Source organism: Pteropus vampyrus, unplaced genomic scaffold, assembly GCF_000151845.1.
Source record: "Pteropus vampyrus isolate Shadow unplaced genomic scaffold, Pvam_2.0 Scaffold40, whole genome shotgun sequence".
Classification (NCBI taxonomy): Eukaryota; Metazoa; Chordata; class Mammalia; order Chiroptera; family Pteropodidae; genus Pteropus; species Pteropus vampyrus.
Genome location: NW_011888821.1, coordinates 7491565 through 7512231, shown reverse-complemented (window position 1 = coordinate 7512231; position 20667 = coordinate 7491565). Strand labels below are relative to the sequence as shown.

General features: G+C 46.4%; 1 protein-coding gene across 1 annotated transcript in view; it reads left to right on the top strand.

Annotated features, from left to right (window-relative positions):
• The window catches only part of LOC105290973 (myosin-11-like), a 116507-nt gene that overhangs the window by 22558 nt on the left and 73282 nt on the right, over positions 1 to 20667 (top strand). The window contains exons 4-5 of the mRNA XM_023529667.1: positions 2413 to 2774; positions 12195 to 12351. Of these exons, the coding sequence (XP_023385435.1) occupies positions 2430 to 2774; positions 12195 to 12351 (502 nt within the window). The 5' untranslated portion in view covers positions 2413 to 2429. The remainder of the gene's footprint in view (positions 1 to 2412; positions 2775 to 12194; positions 12352 to 20667) is intronic.

Below are 20667 nucleotides of genomic sequence, written 5' to 3'. Positions count from 1 at the left end.
TCTTTCACTGAGCATATCATATGCTTTTTAGATTTGTCCTTTTTATTGTGTAGTTTGTTTCTTTTTATCCCTGAGTATTCCATTTAAACATATTTCCAACTTAGAAATATATCTTAAGTATTTTTGGCCAAAAGTCACCTATTGTATGATCTGTTGATCTAAAATCTCCAGAAAAGGTGAATCAGTGGAGACAGAGAGTAGGTTAGTGGTTGCCAGGGGTTGGGGGTGGGAACAGGGACTACAGATCAGCATGAAGGAACACCTTTTGGGGTGAGGAGAATGTTCTGGAATTGAGTTGTACATTTACAATGAGAATTTTATGGCATGTAAATGACACTTTAATAAATATGTTTAAATGAAAGGGGGAAAAAAGTCTTTGTGGGACATAAATAAAAGTCCACAACTTGAATTCTTGTGGAATTATAGCATTCCGTTGACTGGGTGTTCTACAGCTTCACAAGGTGCTTATTACTCAAGGCCACTGAGATTGCTTGCAGGTTTGGCAGTTCCAAACAGCAGTGTGGTGCACATTCCTGTACCTCTGTTACCTTTGTCTGTTTCCTTGGCTAAATTTCTAGAAATGCAATTGCAGGTCGAGGGCTCTGCATAGATTTTTTAGGCTCTTCCATCCTAAGAGTGGTGGGTGCAGAGGCCTGGCCCTTATGCGCTTGACAACGTTGGGTATTATCAATGGTTTCCATTTTAGCCACGCTGATAGGTGGAGGTCAATATCTCATTGCTTTAACTTGCTTTTCTTCACTTACCAGTGAGATTGGACATCTTTTTCTTATGCGTATTGGCTATTTGAAGGTCTTTGTAAAAAATATCTATTTTCATAAATTTAACAAAAAATTATAAAAAATACAAATATAAAAATACATAAGAGTACACCTGTGTTCAGAGTAGCGTTAGTCACAATACCTAAAGTGTAGAAGTGACCCGTGTCCATCAGTGATAAATAGATACTTCCAGATGGATAAGGTGTAGTCAATCCATACAACATGCCACCCATGTGACAAACATGGATGAACCTTGAAGACATTATGCTGAGTGAAATAGCCACTCACAAGAAGACAAATACTGTATGATTCCACTTATACGTGGTACTTAGAGTAGTCACGTTATAGAGACAGAAAGAAGGGTGGTGGTTGCCAGGGCCTGGGGAGAGGGGAGACGGGGAGTTAGTGTTTAATGGGTGCAGAGTTTTCATTTTGCAAGATGAAGAGTTCCAGAGATGGATGGTGGTGATGGTTACACAGCAGTGTGAATGTACTTAATGCCACTGAACTGTACACTTAAAAATGGTTAAGATACTAAATTTTACGTTACGTGTATTTTACCACAATTGAAAAATTGGAAAACAATAATAGAAAGTAAAAATCACTTTATTAGTGTACTCGATAAGTGCATAGTTCTCCAGTTATTTTGCCTATATGATTCTAAATATTTTAAATAAAATGCAATATTATATCTACTGTTTTACAATCTCCCCTTTTATTTCATTTTCTAGAAAGCTTTATTGAGAGGTAATTCACGTACCACACAATTCTCCCACTTAAATCGTACGGTTCAATGGCTTTTGGCATATTCCTGGAGTTATACATCCATTGCTACAGTAAATTCTAGAACATTTTCATTACCCCAGAAAAGAAACTCTGCACCCCTTAGGTGTCACCCACTAGTTCTCTCCCAGCCGTAGGCAACCACTAATCTACTTTCTGTCTCTGTGGATTTGCCTATTCTGGGACACTTTATGTAAATGGAATCATACAATGTGTGGCCCTTTGTGACTGGATTTTTTTCACTTAGAATAACATTTTCAGAGTCATCCATGTTCCCATATATGTGAGCACGTCATTCCTTTTTATGGCTGAGTACTTTTCCATTGCATGGATATGTCACATTTTATCCATTCATCTGTTGATGAACATTTGGGATTTTGTATACTTTTGGCTATCGCAGATCGTGCTTCTATGAACCTTCCCATTCAAGTTCTAGCGTGGCTGTATGTTTTCATTTCTCTTGCATAGATACCTAGGAATAGAATTGTTAGATCATATGGGAACTCTAGTTTAACGGCCCTTTTATTTTTTCAGTGAACAGTAAGACTTTGATATCCTTCTATGTCAATACGTAGATGTGCTTCTCGCTTCTTAACCCCTGGGTAGTACTTCATTGTGTTACACGTGCAACGCCATGTTGATGGACAATAGGCAGTGATGCAGATCCTTTCCTGAAGGGCCTCTGGGTTACTTCCATTCTTTCACGACATAGACAGTACTGCAGGGGACACCTGTGTCCTTTGTGGAACGTCTCCGTAGACCGCCTTCCCAATTGCGGTGAGGCGAGGGCTTCGTCTGCCTTCAGCTCTTGGTTCTGGCCTGATTCTGACCCTGTCGCCTTATTCCACAGGGGACCAACCAGGCACCATGGCACAGAAGGGCCAGCTTAGCGAAGATGAGAAATTCCTCTTTGTGGACAAAAACTTCATCAACAGCCCAGTGGCCCAGGCCGACTGGGCCGCCAAGAAGCTGGTCTGGATCCCCTCGGAGAAGCAGGGCTTCGAGGCGGCCAGCATCAAGGAGGAGAAGGGGGACGAGGTGATCGTGGAGCTGGTGGAGAACGGCAAGAAGGTGACGGTCGGCAAAGATGACATCCAGAAGATGAACCCGCCCAAGTTCTCCAAGGTGGAGGACATGGCCGAGCTGACGTGCCTCAACGAAGCCTCGGTGCTGCACAACCTGAGGGAGAGATACTTCTCGGGACTCATCTACGTGAGTATCGTGGGGTGGCCGGTCCTTCCTTCCTGGCCTCCTGCATCCCTAAGGGAAGGGCGAGGTTTAGAGAGGTGTCCGGGGCGCAGGTTGGGGTGCTGAAGGTCTCACTGAGGGCGGCTACATGGTAAAAATGGAATCGTTCAGACCTGGGTTCTCATCTCAGTCCTGCCCTTCCTAGTTCTGCGGCACTGAACAGGTTATCTCGCCTCCCGAAGACTCAGTGTTCCTATCCGTGAAATGGGAATAAGCACCGTCCCCACGTGAAGGAGGTGCAAAGATTCTATGTGATCACATATGCTAAGCGCCAAGGCACGTGGTAAATACTCAGTAGATTTCAGTGAAGTAGTCCCCTACTCTTTCTCCATCTTGGAAATAAAGAGCTCATAACCTCCTTCGGAAGGCTGGTCCATCCTGGCAGCCAGCCGGGAGGCTTGACGATCTGGTTCTGTGAGGCCATCCCTGTCATGAATGGGAATGGACCGGTTGGACCTGGACTTCCTTGGGTCAACTGCACAGATCAGAGTGGACTAGAGCCTCACTGTCCTATATGGCAGCCACTGGCTAATAATTTAGATGTACATTAATTAAAAATCAATACTTAAAAATTCATTTCTTCAGTTGCACTGGCCATATGTCAAGTGTCCAACAGCTACACTGCTGTATGAGACAGCACAGGTGTAGAACATTTCCATCATCATGGAAAGTTCTGGTGGACAACCTGGACTAGATGATGGGAGGCTGTGACTGGGGGAGGCACAGATTCTTTGTGGGGTTGGACCAACTCTCCAGGGTATAGAGGGACGTGGTAACCTGGTGGTGCCAGGCTGGGGGGCCGGGAGTCCCCCAGCCCAGCCTTTGTCTTGCCTCTCAGAAAAGACATGCTGACCCCTTGGACAAGTTACCTAATTTCTCTGAAATTCCTTTTCCTTCTCCGTTAAGTGGACACAAGCCCAGCACCAGCCTCACAGAGTGGTTACTCTAAAAATAAAGGAGTTGACATGCCTCCTGGCACGTTGTAAGTGCTCAAAATGCTAGGTGTTCTGGTTGGTTTTGTTGTTGTTATGGTCAGGTTTGTTATTACTAGTCGGATGTTCATGGCTTTTTCGCAGACTTGTGGAAACAGGCACTTCTGTCGTTATGCCCTGTGGTCCTTCCCTGTACGTTTTGCCATGTGAAAACTACAGAAAGCCCTTTGTCATCTCTAAAACTATCCTGCAGATTTTTTTTCCTAATTAGGAAAATAAGACACAATCCTTACAGAAGACTTGGAAAATTTAGAAAAGCATAGCAAACACAAAATCGGTCCTCCCCCAGCGATAACAGCTGATAAGATGTAGGTGCGTTGTTGGTGTCTCTTGGTGAGAATGGTCCGTGTTTGCATATTTAAAAGCCAGTGCACGCAGGTCAGCGACCTGGGCTCTTTTCCATATACAAGTCAGTGCTTAGCATCCCCACATCTCAGTCCCAACCGTCCCCCACCCCAGAATACTCTTTTAAGAACGATGTAATCTATCCCGTGGATATGCCATCTTCGATTTTTCATTCTTCTAATGGGTAGTTCGGAAGGGGCTTCAGTGGCTTTTAAGAGCCAAGGGAAAACAAGGAAACAACTCATAATTCCATAAATGCCTCCTCTAAGCCAGGTGCTCTACTTTGCCATGCTTTCTCTCACTTAATACAACAGCCACTGAATAGGTATGCTTGTCCCATTGTACAGGTGAGCAAGCTGAGGCTCAGAGTGCTAACGGCCATCTTTGCTTCCTTCAGGGATAGTCCCTTTTGTCTGAGGCACCCCTCAAATGGAGATATTATCAAGCTGTGGCTGTCATATCTAAGGACGCTAGCCTGCAAGGAGCTAGAGAGAAAATTGGGTTCCTTTTGGGACCAGGTTGTCATTCTAAGGCGTGTCCTCTCCATCAAGGGAGGTCGAGGATGGGCCGCTGTATGAATCTCACCTGCGGTCTTCTGACATGTCTTTGAGGCCAAAATAGAAATCAAAAAATGAGGGGCTTATGAAGTTCCCGAGACTCAAAATGTCTTCTGATAGCAGATTAAAAATGCATCAAAGCTTCAAATTCCTGCCATGCTTCTTCGGACAGATTAGTTGAAAAGCCTTTCACCCTTGTGACCACGCGCCTACTCCTGTCTCGATCCTTTCTGGTCCATTTAGTCACTTAAATAGAAACTGTTGTCCATGACGAAGAGATAAAGAAGTAAAATGGGGGGCAGAGCAAGTCACTGTGCCAGCGTATAAGGGCAGAAGGCATGGCCCGTGTTTACACGCGGGTGGCGGATGATGCTCAGACAGCTGGGCTTGCTGGACTATCTCCTCTGTTCTGCAAGGCTTACCTCAAAGGATGTGCCTTTGAGAACATCCTGTCAGATATCTTGTCCTCTTGGATCCAGAAGAGTCTAGAGGAGACAGAAAGTCCTGACTCGTCTTAGAGATGCAGGTTCTGGGCTCAGCTATGTCCAGTGACTTGCCTGACCCGCCACAGATAAGCACATGTGGGTGTGCTAATTCCTGGTCTAGTATTCCCTTGTTCTTTTGGATGTTGTTGCTGGCTGGGTTCTGCCTGCCTGGAGTTTTTCATGACCCTGTAGCACTGGGCTCTAGGGGATGGGACTGTGGTCTCAGGTGGAAGGAGCTCAGTGAAGGATGCCTGTACTGGTATTGTCCCAAGTCCTCTCCATCCCATTTCATCCCTTACAACACTGGTGAGAGCGGAACTTATATCCTACCCTGCACACGCAGTGACCGGGGCAGAGAGGTGACATGACTTGCCTGGGAAGGGACCTGGATCAGACTCTGACTTGTCCGACTGTCATGTTCATGTGTTCTTCACTCTCCTTACCTCTCTGACAAGTAACAAGGCCCAGTCCTTGCTCTGAGGCTTTATTATTAAGGGGAGGAATATAAGACACGCATGAACTAGATGCAAATATGACAGCTTCTAAAATCATGAATGGATAAAGAAAAGATGGTATATCCACACAATGGAATATTACACAGCTTTAAAAAGGAAATCCTGCCAAACGTGACAACATATGAGGACGTGATGATGAGTAAAACAAGCCAGACACAGGACACATGCTGCATGATCCCACTTACATGAGGCATCTAAAATAGGCAAACTCAGAATCGGAAGGTGGGATGGTGTTGCCAGGGGCTGGCAGAGAGGGGAATGGGGAGTTGCAATCAAGGGCCATAAAATGTGTTATGCCAGATGAATAAGCTCGAGAGACCTCTGTACAACACGGTGCTGATAGTTAAAAATGTATTGTGTTGTACATTTAACACGAGCTCTGCCCTCTCAACCAGTATTTAAATATCCTTCCTAAAACATGAGCTCTAAACTCAGCACCTGTGAATAGGTGCCGGGGAGTTTGTCAGTCTCCTGAGATTTAAGGAAAAGTGTGTGCCTATGTGCATTTCTTACTGGGCAGAGAGGGTCTTAGCTTTCATTAGACTCTCAAAGGAGCCTCATTGCCCGCAGGACAGTGATAGCAGCTACTATTCATTTAAAATTTACTAGTTAAGAGTTTATACTAACATTTTTATTGCCACTGTTCCTGTTATGTAAGAGAGAGGTACTATTAGCCCCATTTTTGCCAGTAAAGAGACTAGGATTTAGAGAAGTCACCTGATGAGAAACAAGTGGGTCTTAAACCCAGGCAGGCTGGCCCTAGGACCTGTGCTTTTAACTGCTGTCCTATTTAATCCTTCCAGTAACTCTATGACACAGAGGCTATTATCCCATTTTAGAGACCAGGACACCGAGGCTCAGATATGCTTAGTCCATTGCTGAAAGTGGGCAGAGCCAGGATTAAGACAAGTTCTGCCTTCCTCCAGGCTGGAGTGACAACTTAGGATGGTAAAGGGACCTAGGGTAACAGGAGGCTTGGAGCAGGAGGTAATAAGTCTGGACTGGGGCAGGTGGGCATAGCACCATGGGGGCATTTGGCTTTGAGTTGGGCAAGCTTTAAGCACACAGAAGGAAGGAATCTAACCTTTTCTCGTGAATTCTTGAGCACGTACTGGGTGCTAAGCTAGAGATTGCGAGCTGGTGGCCAAGTGGGTGCTTTTATAAAAGTTAATTCAATATATTAAGAAACAAAGAAAATCTCTGTTTCTGGCATTGCTTGAAAAAGCAGAGGCCCTAGTACCCTGGACCCAGGTTGCCAGGTGACAAGTCCCTGTTAGATGGGCTGTGTGTATTGTTTTTCCGCAAGTCCTACCACTCCCTGTCGTCTCCCATGCCCTGGGGGTGAGTGTTGGTGGCCATCAATCACTGTGCCTATTTGTTTCCCCTCACACCTGACCACCTTCACTCACATCTTACCTGCTTGGTCCCTGTAGACAGTTGGACCTTCCACCCTGCACTGAGCCCCTGGGATTGGGAACATGGTCCAGAGCAAAGGGGGAAGTGCCTTCCTGTTCGTTGGGCCTCCAAGCCCAAATTTCCCACCCACGAACCCTAAAGGATATATTTTCAGTTCTGATTCTACTGTTCTGGGAAGACCGGGGGTATGGAGAGGCCTTCCTTCCGAACTCCAACAAGTGATGATGTTTTCCTCTTAGACACCTGGCCCAGAGAACTTAGCCTTCTCTGGAAGGAGTGTCTGCTTAAGGACACGGGGAGCAGGCTGTGAGCAGAGACCTCCTGGGTGCCAGAGGGTCCTGGAGGGTGGGAAGAAAATGGAACTGGAGGCTGCCCTTTGCAGAGCCCTGTGAACCAGCTGTCTAGATCTTTCAAATCATTATTGCCTCTAAAAACCTTCCCAATAACACAAGGCTCTCCATGCAAAGACTACAAGAGAATATTTTAAAATGAACATCATAAAAGGCCAGGGCACCCCCTCTTTAGAGAGCCCGGTATGGGCGCATGTAACAGATAAAATAACCCTCCCAGATGTCCCCATGTAGCTTGCTTTTTTCACTTAACCATGCCTTGTGGCTATTTCTGTGTCTGTTCATACTATCTGGTCAGACTTGAAACATTTTTTAGATGGGTACTACATGCAAATATTAAATAAAATAGTACATGAAAGTATTTAGAACTTTCCCTTTTATCCCCATTCCTCACCTTCCACCTCCCCTCCTTAGAGAAACTGTAGTCACCAGTTTCTTATGTAGCTTTCCAGCAATATTTTATATACAGGCAAATATAGGTATATTGGTACAAGTAAACGTGTGTGTGTATATATGTATTCATTTTAACAGCAGCATGCCATAATTATTGAGCTGGTCCCCCACTGATGGACATTGAGGTTGTTTCTACTCTTTGCTGTTAAAATCAAGGCTGCAGCAAATATACATTCTTGGTGGACTGTGTCTGTAGATAGATGTTCAGAAAGCTGTGACACTGAGTTACAACTGGATGAAGTAGAGTTATCCATCGTTTTCTAGAGTTGGCTCAGGGGTTTGGCTACTTAATGCAAGTCACACAGGTAATGAGGGCAGGGCCTAGGTCCCACTCAGGCCCGTGTGACTTAAAGCCAGAGTCCGTCCATCTTCCCCCCGCTGTTCCTCGTTTCTGCCAGAGCTGTGGGAGCAGCTCTGGGCTCCACGGCTGCTCAGGACTCCACAGCTGACCATATAAAGTGTCAGGGAAAAGCTGGAGTCGCTTCCTAATACGGTCACAAGAGGGAAACCCTGGGCCCGTGGCTGGGACCTGCTAGTGTGGCACAGGGCCCTGAGATGCTGGCCGGGACAGGAGGTTGGGGGTGCTGAAACCTCTGAAGCTGACCAGCTGGAGAAAGGCTCATGGGGTCGAGGAGGTAGAAGCATAGCCAAGGTGGGCCGGGCGGGCGACGTTAAGCAAGGTTGAGCCACGGAGTCGGAGCCTCCAGACGCTGAAGCCCCGCTGCCCCGCGTGGGTGGGCTGCTGCCTGCCCGGTCCTTCCTCTGGGGCCCTGTACCCTGGAAAGGTTTGCTGACTGAACAGAGAGATTCAGATCTGTTTGGAAGTGTGGATTAAGTGCTTGCTGTTTGCACAGCTCCAGGAGGCGTCCTAGCAAACAGGAGGAAAGCAACGGTTCTCCTTCAGAGGCTGGCGATGCAGTCGGGAGGGCCACGCGTGCCTGCCTGTTTTCTTTTATTCAATTCGTCCAGCAAATATTTACTGAGTGTCTTGCCAAGTGCCCGACCCTGTACTGGGTGCTCGAGATATGACGGTGTGTGGCTTACAGTCCAGAAGGTGACATTTAGGCTGAGCCCTGAAAGGGGAGACGGAAATGGCTCTGGGAAGATTGGGGTGAGGAGTGTTCTGGGTAGGGGGAATGGCGCGTGTGACGGTTCCAGGACGGCAGGGTTTTCGTCATCATGAAACAGGGAGCACGGCATGTGTAGTCATGTACTGAGCACCTGGTATATGCCAGGCACCGTGCTAAATGCTTCACAAGTGTCATCTTCGTAAGTTATAGCGAACTTATGAAGGAGCTGCTTTTACACACATTCATCCCCTCCCATTCGTCAGAAGAGGCGGAGGCTCAGAGAGGTTAAGAGATTTGCCCAGAGCCACACAGCTGGGAAGGAGCAGAATAAGAGTTTAAGAGTTTAAATCCAATCCCCAGAACTCAATTCTGTATCCTTAACCACTGCCCTTTACTGTCTCCAAGTCAAAGGCTTGGGGAGGTGCAGTTCGGGCTGTAAATGATACCCACATCCTAAAAAGGTCATGGCAGCAGCAGTAGGTGTGGCCCTGGAAGGCGCAGAGGTGGAGCTGAGACCTGAAGGAGACCTAGGGCTTGGTTGACCTTCGTTCAACCCATCGTTTACTGGCACTCGCTCTACAGGGGGCCGCATGCTGGGGACCAGGACCCAGACGAACAGGACACGTGCCACCCTCTCAACAAACGTGTGCTGCGTACCTACTGTGTGCTGGCCCAATGCAAGGCCCCAGTTGTGGAGACAAGGCAGCACTGCCCCTGCTCCAGGAAGCTTTGTAGCTCACTTACCCCTCAGGCATTCAGTTAGCAAGCCTTCAGTGTGCACCTACTGTATGCCAAGGCCTGTGTGGGGACTGAAGAGGAGGCAGAGGGGCCTCCCTGCCCTCAGGGCACTTGTGGCTGGTGTTTGCTGGCTGGACAGGAGGGGTCTGGGCAGACAGTGAACCAACCCATCTGGCTGGATGTGGGTCCTGCCCCGACCTCCCACTTACCTCTGCAGGGCACCCCTGCCCCGCTCCACACACCATCATTTTTCCTTTAGGCACCAGCAGCACCAAACTGCGTGCAGTTCACCCGTACATGTCTCCCCTTCCCTGACTCCAACCTTTTTTTTTTTTTTTTTTGCCTCTGTGCCTTTGCCGGCCTCTGAGCTGGTGAACACCTTGTCTGTTAAGACTCAGTGCAGGGAACACCTCCCCCAGGACGTTTTTCTGAGCACCTCCAACATGGCTTAGGGCCTTCTCTGCTCTGTTCCCCTACTCCTTGGGGCCCCATCGTTGTTCTTCTGATGTTATTTTAAAGTGTCCTCATCCCGCTTCTGATCCGTGGGCTGTTAGAGGCAGGGGCTTTTGCTGATACATTGCTCTCCAGCATCTAGCGTAGACCTGGTGCACAGTAGGTGCTCATTAATGGCTGATGGATGTTTAGACAGGCCTTATGTCAGCCTCACTCCTGCTCTTTTTAGGGGAAAGGTGGGAAGTACTCCCTTCTTCCCCCACAGGTCCTGCACCTTTAGAAGAATACCATCCACCCCCTCCCTGGCCCATCACAAGCTGTTGTCTCTTAGCAGATTGAGCCCCGGAGGGACCCCTACTCTCCAGTCGGCTGAAGAAGTGACTGAAAGTCCTTCGAGGGCAGGGCCTTGTGTTTTTGGTCCCTACTGTAACCCCAGCACCTTGCACAGTGTCTAGGACATACACATCGAATGAATGGATGAGCGAATGGACCAGTGGTCGATCGTTTCCGTTTCCGTGCGATGGGCATAGGTGGGACAGCCTCGTGGACAGTGCTCATACCTGGGAGTGGTTGAGCTGGGCTTGGTGCTGCCAGGGTCTTGCTCGGTGACTCTGGTCAAATCGCTTACCCTCTCTGGTGTTTGGTGTGAGCGTGACCCAGAGGTGGACTATCTGCTCCTCTCCCTTTAGCCACTTCTCGGGGAGCTGGAGGGAAGACATCCTCCGTGGCCATCAGAGCCTTGGGCAGCACTGACACTATCATTTGGGGAAAGCGGTTCCTGAGGGACAGGTTAGAGACTGTCACCTGAGCTGTGAGCTCGACCCATGGGTAAAGCTGATGAGCGGCAGGGAATGGTCATGGCCCCGGTGGCAGCGCCTCGGGGCTTGCGGAGCGCCTTCCCACCCCGTGCCCTGTTCCGGTTATTTCCAGACGCTCCTGTGAACTTGGTAAGGCAGGACAACTATTATTTTTGTTAATTGTGGTAAAATCCATATACTAAAACACGCAGTTTAAAAAAGTTGTAAAATATAGCATAAGCGGCCTAGAAATCCAATTTAAAGGATACAGTTGGGTGGCACCAAGCACACTCACAATGCTGTGCAGCTGTCACCGCTGTCTAGCCCCAGAAGCTCTCGTGACCCCGAAGGGGGGAGCTCAGTCCCCATCAGCAGCCACACCCCACTCTCTCCAGTCCCTGGAGACCAGCGGTCTGTCTCCTGTCTGTGGGTTTGCCCGTTCTGGGCATTTCACAGAAAGGGCATCTTAGGATATGTCACCTTTCGTGACTGGCTTCTGTCATTCAGCATAAGGCTTTCAGGGGTCATCCGTGTTGGAGCAGGTGTCAGTACTGTTCCTTTCTAGGGACAGTTGTGTTTGTCCTCGTCTTATAGATGGGGGGTACTTGGTTAATGGTCGAGAGTATGAGATCTGGGGTAAACAGTTGTAATTTCTAGTTCTAAATTTCCCACCAGCTGTGTGGCCTGGTGACAGCTTCATCAAGCCTCAGTTTCCTCACCTGTCAAATGGGCAGCAGAGAAATTGTGGATAGATACGAAGATCAAATAAGAAGATGCCAGTGAGGCGTTTAGGTCCGTGGCCAGCACATAGGACGGGCTCAGTAAATGGTAGCTTTTAAGTAAATTTAAGCCCTTGAGGCTCAGAGAGGTGAAGTGACAGGTAGTCGTGGAGCTGGGCTCTGAACCCAGAGCTGTTTTAAATACACAATTGTAAACTATGACATAGGTGTCCCTTCTCTCCCCCATACGTTGCATATCAGTAATGCCAAGGGGTTCCCACCAGGACTCTGCGCCTCAGTTTCCCCATCTCTGGAGTGAGAATACGAATGTGTCCGACAGTGCTACCATGAGGATGGAGCAGGAAGATGTCCACAGTGGCCTGGGTCAGTGCAGGCTGTGGTGGGCATTAGCAGGCTGGGGTCCCGTGGGCAGGGCACCCAAGCTCTCCTCCTTGCCACGTTCTGGAAGTAAGCTTGGGTTCTCCATTTGGCAGACGTACTCCGGCCTCTTCTGCGTGGTGATCAATCCCTACAAGCAACTGCCCATCTACTCGGAGAAGATCGTCGAAATGTACAAGGGCAAGAAGAGGCACGAGATGCCGCCCCACATCTACGCCATCGCGGACACAGCCTACCGGAGCATGCTGCAAGGTGAGCCGGCCTGGGGGTGCGCGGGGCCTGCGACGGGCACACGGGACACCTGGGCAGGGCCTCTCCAGCTGGGGAGTGCCTTTGGGGAGCCCACCGAGGGTCTTAGAGCCACCTCTGGAGCCTGCTTGCTGTGCCCAGACCCCTCTTGTCCTGCCTGCCTACAGTTCTCGCCAAGAATGTGGAGTTTGGCAGGCAGTTCTGGGCGACAGGAGAGCTGTGACTGAAAAAGGGAAAAAGCCAGCTGAACATCTGTGTTCGCGGCCCCAGGAGGGTGAGGGAGAGCGGAGAGCCTGGGCAAATACGGGCATGGGCCCTCTCCAGCTCCAGCGCTCAGCGCCTCTGGCTGCCCGAGGCCCAGGCCCGGCCAGCTGCCTGGAAATGGTATAATGCTGTCACCTTGGAAGGGAAGAGAGTGGTACCAGGCCTGGGGCTGAGCCAGCTCTGGATTTGCAACCAACCGTCTCTCACTCCCTGTGAGATTGTGGGCAGATGTCTTCTCCCCTCCAGCCTCAGTTTCTTCATCCATTAAAGGGGAGTGATAGTATCCATCTTGCAGCTTGCCGTGAAGACTGTAACGCAGGCTTTTCCAAGCTAAAAACCTTCCCACGTTCCTTCCATGTTTATGTATTATTATTATTATTATTATTAAGCTTCATGGAGGCAAAACACGGTAGAGTGTGTAAAGTATACAAATTTAAAATATCCAGCCCCAAATTAATTTTTACCTGTCTGCAATCATATAATCACCCCCAGACCAAGACGTAAAATATTTCCAGAACGTTTCCTCACACCTTATTCCCAGTAACACCTCTTCAACACTCCCCAGAGTAACTGCTATTCTGACATCAGTTTTTCCTATTACTAAACCTCATATAAATTACATCCGTATTAACTTAATATTTTTCTTATAAGTTGCCTCCCCCAGAATCTATTTCAGACTAAGCAAAAAATGGTAGTACACTGTGTTAGTTTAGAGCATAAATCCTAGGACAGGACTGCCTGTGTTCACATCCCAGCCCTGCTGCTCCCTTGCTGTGTGACCCTGAGCAAGCTTCTTACCCTCTCTGTGCCTCTGTTTTCTTAATTGTAAGAGAGGATTATAATAACTGTGACCTACCGTCCAGGGCTGATGTGAAGATTGAATGAACTATTGAGTATAAAGTGCTTAGAACAATGCCCGGAACTTAGTAAAAACTCACTAAAGGTAAGCTAGTATGTCATTGTACATGAAATCAGATGTTAGACATGACAGCTATATATTTTTTTCTAATGCACATTGAAAAGAATATATAATTATTAAAATAAAAATTATTAACCTGAGAGGCACTTAAAATCACCTCGCCACACTTTAGGACACGTGGAACTAGGGTACTTACTATGCTTCATGCAGTGCCTGGTGTGGAAAAAGCTTGAAAAGTAGAATTGTTGAAAAGTTGTTGTAGGGTTTCTTCTCGGCCTCTATTTGAATGGGACTTTGGGTCCACAGTCCCGTTCGACACATACACAGAATACATTCACTCTTTTTTAATTTTCAGCACAATTCTGTGAGGTAGGGTTGGTGTTTCCACTTTGTTACAGAGGCAACTGCGCCTCTGAAGTGTCTGGAAACCCAGGCCCTGGCCAGATGGAACTCTCCCAGGGACACAAGCCTGGTTTATTATCCAGAAATCAATCCGTATAACAGTGTAAAGAAGAAAAAACCCATCACCATATTAATCGGTGCAGAGAAAACACCTGACAAAATTCAATGTCCGTTCATGATCAAAACTCTCAGAACACTAGGAATAGAGGGGAACTTCATCAACCTGATAAAAAGCTTCTACAAAAAGCCTACATCTAATGTCGTACTTAGTAGTGAAAGTCCATGCTTCCCGTCTAAGACGAGCAACAGGGTAAGGCTGTCCCTTTCACTGCCTCTATTCGGCGCCGTACTAGAAGTCCTAGCCAGTGCGGCCAGGACAGAGAAACCGGGGCATCTCTAAACGGTGAGCTTTTCCTGTTCAACGCGCGGGGTCCCCTCTCAGCAAGTCCCTTGGCCTCGGCAGAGTTGAGCAGTTGCTTTCTTCATTACGTGTTCTTGGGTACACGATGAAAAGGGCAGCACCCAGCCCGGTGTCATCGATCTTTGGGGAGCGGCAAGAAGATTTTCTTTCCTGTAAATGGCTCTGGGTTTGGGGGGGAGCCCTTCTGTCCTTGCACACAGTAAGAGGGAGCAGAAAAGGGCGCTGGCCATTTTAAAGCTGTACACAAGTGTTAACACGATTGTTCCATGAGAACAGTCCAGAGATTGTAAACTGGCAGCGGGAGGCTGGATCTAGCTCTCGGATAAGTTCGGTTTGGTCCACGTGGAGTTTCAGGGACACCTGAATTAGTCACCAGCTTTTAAAAATTGGGAGATGGTAGCTTAAAAAAATCCAGATGTCTAGGTTGTTTAGAAAATTTCAGAACATCTGGCAGCACTGGGCCTGTGCTCCCACATGGCAGTTGCCACTTTGGAGGGGGTGTGAGTGCGGCAGCTCCCTCGTCCTCACTTGGCCTGGTGTGCTCATTCGTGTAAACTGCCCAGCCCCTGTGTTCGACTTTGCAACCCCTAGGACCCTGAGTTCTCAGTTGGGAATCAAGGATTCCCGCTCTGGGAACTCCTGAGCAGGGATCCAGGTGTGCCTAGGAGATACCCTCCGAGGTAGAGGGCCTCAGGTACAAGTGCCCCAAGTTACTGACAGAGTTAGCCAAACCCCGCGGGTATGACCCAAGCTGGACCCCACTCTATTACTCCTAAGACCAGCAGATGGAGCCTTGCAAGGAGGGTTGTAGAGACACAATCTCAGGTCATACAGTGATAGCTCTTGGAGATAGTTATGTGTCTTTGCCAAAACAAAAAACAAAAAACAAAAAACAAAAAAACAAAAACCATTTGTGGTCTCTCTTGATGGAAAACTGTAAAATGGTGGTTCACACACCTTTGTGAAGCTGAACATCACAAAGAAACATAGCAACCAATTAAAGTGGCTTAAGTGGTAGGAATTTATTACCTCACACGACAAGAAGTCTGAACGTGGATGATTTCAGGGTTAATTCAGCAGCTCAAAAACAGACTTCTTTGGAATTTTCTTGGCTTCTTCCTCATGGTTACAAGATGGCAGCCATAGCTCTAGGCATCACATCCTCATGTGATAATATCCAAAAGCATGAAGGGAGTGGAGGTTTAAGTTCTTTTCCTATTCTCTTTCTCCCTCTCTCCCTCTCTCTCTCTCCCTCTCAATCAGAAACTCCTCAGCAGGTATCCCCTTATGTCTCATTGGCTAAAACTTGGTCCCATGTCAACCTCTAAACCAATTGTTGGCAAAGGGGACTTAGCATGTTCATGATTGGTTTGGACTACTCCTGGTTCTTTCCTAGAGCTGAGGGAGCTCCAACAAAGCACATTTTATCTAAATACCAGAATGAAATAAGATTTCATTAGTAAAAGAGAGGTTCGGGAGTGACAGGGAAGCACTGTCATAGTGCTCTTAAAATATATATGTGTAACTTTTTAAAAACTTTAGTATTATATGTTCATCCTGAAAAAAATATATATATATGTATTAAGCAAAAGAGAGTATAGCTATAATTCTATCACCCAGAGATCACCTCCATTAACATCTTTGGTATGCAGCCTTTCATACTCTGAGCTTAATGGCATGAGATGAAGGAGATTTTGACGATCTGAAAATAACTGGTTCCAGAAAAAAAAGATCACTTAAAACAGGGACCAAAGTTTTACTATTGATAGTAAGGTGGAGGGGGGGTGGAGTTTTGACTGGGCTTGAAAAATGACATTGCAAATTGTGAACATAGGTTTATTTCATCTTACGTGCAATAGTAATTTGGTTGTAATTGCAAGTAGATGCTAATTCTTCGATTGAGTACAAAATTAATTCAGGGTTTTTGGGGGTTTTTTTTGTTTGTTTGTTTTTCTGGACAAAATCTTGTGAGGGCATAGTCCAGCATTCTTCATGTCACTCTTGATTTCTGCAGCCCGGGGTAGAGGAAAATTTTTACAGACTTACTGGAGGGGTCACCAGTTTTCCCCAAAGTTCTTTCACTCCTTCAGTGTCTGCACAGTCTCTTGCGGGCCCAGGGTGTTACTGTTCATGGTAACTCTGGCATCCGGTCATGAGTCCACCTGACTATTTCATGGCCTTTCCAAGCTCACTGACCGTACCACGCTTCACCTTCAGGGACATGGACAGTTTTGCAGATCAGCTGCTGCGTTTTGTGTTTGTGTCATGATGGCGGATGTTGACACTCAGTAACCAGCACGGCGAAACCACCGTGTCGGTCAGGAGGCGGTGGTACAAACCAGAGAAGGATGCCTTTGGGGTCTGATTCCTAAGTGGTCGACTCAACGGTTTTGTGTTGTGATAACTCTTGCTCCCTGGACAACCTCCCAGCTGTGGGGCGATGTTACACTTGATGGCAAGGACCCCTGCGTTAATGCATTTCATTCCTTTTAGGCTCTATGTTTTAACACAAAATTATTAGTGAAATACAAAATTACTTAGAAATGTTGACACGTTTTAAACCTTAAGAAAAAATGACAACCTTGAGCACAAATAAGAAAAGAATGTAACTTTCCACTTACATCATGCTTTTGGATGTTATTAAATGATAAACGTTTTATTTAGTTTGAATGGTAATTAACAGCTGCTACATTATGCATTCATTTTTCATTACTCAATGCTTTCTGGCAAACTTGTGATGATAGACTGCAGTGGAAAAATATCTCAAAAAAAAAATCATGGAGAAAATGTAAGCTGGGGGAAAAAGAATTTTTTAAATCTATAAACTGGAAATTCAGTTCTGGCAATGGAATGTATAGGCCCAGCTTGTGACTCCATTGAGGGGTGTCCCTGTACCAGGCTATAAAGTTGCTCTGCTGGAATTCACAGTGAGCTTGCTGTGTGTTGGAGAGGTAAAGCTCGGAGCTGTGGCTTCCTTCTCATGTCCTTTGTGGAACAAGACGGGGTGTAACGAGATGTGTTTGGGTTGGGATGGATAACACATTCACTGAATGTAGAATGAAACATTTAAAATGTGTCATGTGGACTCTTAAGGACCCATAAACTCTGGGATATCATCCTTGCCTGCCTGTTCATCATCGTCTCTCCAGCACATTTTCTGGTACCTGCCATGTGGTAGCCCTTAGTTAATATTTGTCAATGAACGAAGATTAGTTGTTTAAAGTAAAGAACTGACCAGGGTCAGGGGAGGTGGTGCTGGTTGTCTGAGTGGGCAGGGCTCTACAAGCCTCGAAGGGTGGTTTCCTAAGGTGAGAAAGGGGAGCTGGCACGGAATGCCCGCTGAGAACAGTAAAGCATGAGTGCGGGGGATGGCAGGAGCAGTCTAAGGGTGCTCACTTGCAGATCGAGTAGGGAGCTCAGTGCTCCAGGCTCAGCCCTTTGTTGCCTCAGGGGAGGTGGGAATATGGGAGGTTCTTTCTAAGACATCATACTGGGACACCCGCCTCCCAAAAGGCAACCAAACCCCTTGGGGGTGAAGTGGGTGAGAGAAGTAGGCATTTAAAAATGCATCTTATATATGTGTATGTGTAAATTGTGTTTATTGTTTAAAATTTCCCCATGCTCTTTTGTTTGCTTTTGGAGAGATGATACATTCAAATTAAAAAGGTGAAAATTCTCCCTTTAGCCCTTGTGCATCAGACCCCTACCTAGTTCACCTCTCCAGAGACAAACATGGTTTCTAGTTTATTAGGTATTCTTCTAGAGATTTTTTTGCACATTTATGCAGATACATATGTTTTCCACCTCCAAAGATAGCATTCCATATGCGCTGTTTTACACTTTGCTAGAGTGTTCCATGTCTGTGTCTAGAAGGATTCCTTGTTCCCTTTTTAGTTTTTATTAAAAGTGTGCATGGAGATAGTTTAAAGTCAAATAATTCCTCAAGGCTTTTTTAAAAAAATAGCCCTCTTTGCTTCTCTAATTCCCCCTTCTCCATTATCAACCCTTTTAACTGACTTTTTGGTTTTCACCTCTGTAATCTCTAAACAACTTGATTATATTGCTGATACCTTAATTTTTTGTTTTAGGCATTACTTATTGACTTTTCATCACAGAAGATGAGAATTTAGCTCACTCACCCTCTTGCTTTGTCCTTACTGCCTCCTCCAAATACACACACACACACACACACACACACACACACACACACACACACACACACACACACACACACACCCACCCACCCACCCCCCTCGTAGACTTCCAATACAGTTTTATATTAACTTTGATGAAGTCTGTATTCCAAGTTTGCATTATTATGACTGGGCAGATGCTGTTCACAGCTGAGCTCTGCTGTCTCATGATTACTTTGCCTATACAATTTATTCTTTCCCTGAAGCTAGTAATTGCCTTTTTTTAAACTTGGTTTTCTGTGTAGTCACTAATTCGACTCCCGATTCTCCTTCTAACTGTGTTACTCTCCTTTTAATATGTCCAGATATGTGTTGGGGATCCTGTTGATACTCTCTCCTTGAAGGCAGTTGCTCCTGGCGCTGTCTGACCTGCCCTGGGGACCTCCTGTGTCGGGGTAGCCGCCATCCGGGATCTTCCTTATCCTTGGAATTCCCTCCAGTGCTCTCACGGCAAAGTCTTTGTTTCCTAGTTTGATGTCTTCTTCCTTGTTTACTCTTTCGTTTAAATAGAGCACCTTCTCTAGTAACTGCTCAAGAAAAGATGTATATGAGGCAAATTGAGATCTCGTATATCTGAAAGACTTGGTGCTTCTCTAATATGTAAGAGATAGTTTAGCTGGGTTTAAAATTTTAAATAAGAAATAGTTTTCTATCAGAATTGTTAAGGCGTTGGTTGCTTCATTGCCTTCTAGCTTCAGCTTCATTTTTGTGAAGATTAGAAGGCAATCTGATTCTTAATCCTTTGTGTGTGACCAGTTTGGGTTTTCTGTTTTTTTGGTTTTTTACTTCTCTGGAAGCTTTTAAACTTTTCTTTCTCCCTGTTCATGATGATGGGATTTCTCGTGCATCTGTTATCACCCATTGTGCTGGAGACTTAGTGGATCCCCTTAATCTGTAAACTCATGCCCCTAAATTTTGGTAAATTTTTGTGAATTGCTTCCTTGGTGACTGATTTCTCTCTGTGTCCTCTGTTTTTCTAGAAGTCTTATTTCAATAATGGAACTCCTAGACCGTTCTCATAATTTTCATCTCTTTCTCTTGTCTTTTTCATCTCCTTATCTTTTTCATTCTATTTTCTGGGCAGTTACTTCAACTTTATCTTACAACCCTTTTATTGAGTTTTTAATTTCTGATATCATTTTTTTTTTTAATTTCTTAGAACTCTGTTTTTTTTTCTGAATATTTTTTTTCCGTGTGACATGATATCCTTTTTTTCTGGAAGATACCTCTCCATGTCGAGTCTCTTTTTCCTCCAAGGTGCATGCTTTTCTGTTTGTTTGTAACTTCTGTCTGTCATATTAGTGGCTTTCTTCAAATGTCTGGTGATTCTTGGCTGTCCATTCATCTGAGATGCTTTAATCCATGGGCCCCACAAAGGTGATGGAAGCTCCATGCTTGTAGGAGGAGCTTGCTGATGACCAGCTTGGCTATAGTATGATGGAGCTTGGCCATTCCATTGGGGGCGCTTCTGATAGACCGTTTAGTCATTTTTCTTTGGGCTGATCGGATTCTTCAGAGAAGACTTGTGCAGTCTTCTGTCTGGAGGGTAAAGATCTGTCTACCATCATTCTGAGAGTCTAGTTAAGAAGAGGCTAAGGGTTTCAAACCGTGGTATGAAACTTGCCCATTATCCTCCTTCTTTCCATATTGTCCCTGGTGCCCGCCTCCCCGCAGGATAGAGGTTCTCTATTTAACGCTCTCCAGAGACAAAATCTGCCTCCTCCTGTGGGCTGTGGGAAGGGGAGTCGCTCGGCCTCAGGGAGTGTAGAAGATCCCCAGAGTGTTCAGCAGCTGCTCAGACTTTTGACCAGTCCTTGTGTTTTCACGTTCTCCTTCACCCCCTCTAACGGAAGCCCCTGGCACTGCCAGTTACTGAGGTTTGGGCTGGGGCAGGGGATTCTGTGGTGAAATTGGGCTGCTGCTCAGCTGTTCCCACCTCCATCTTAGACTTCTCCTTTTTGGGGACTGTCCTCATTCATATTGTTTTCTGGATTCTAGGGTTGAGTTGCTGTTCCCTCCTCTCCTGTTCATTTGATCTGGTTCATGTTTTTGAAAAATCCCTTTACTGTCACTTTAGTAAGGTTTGGGGAGGGAGGAGCCCTAAATGCATGTGTCTACCC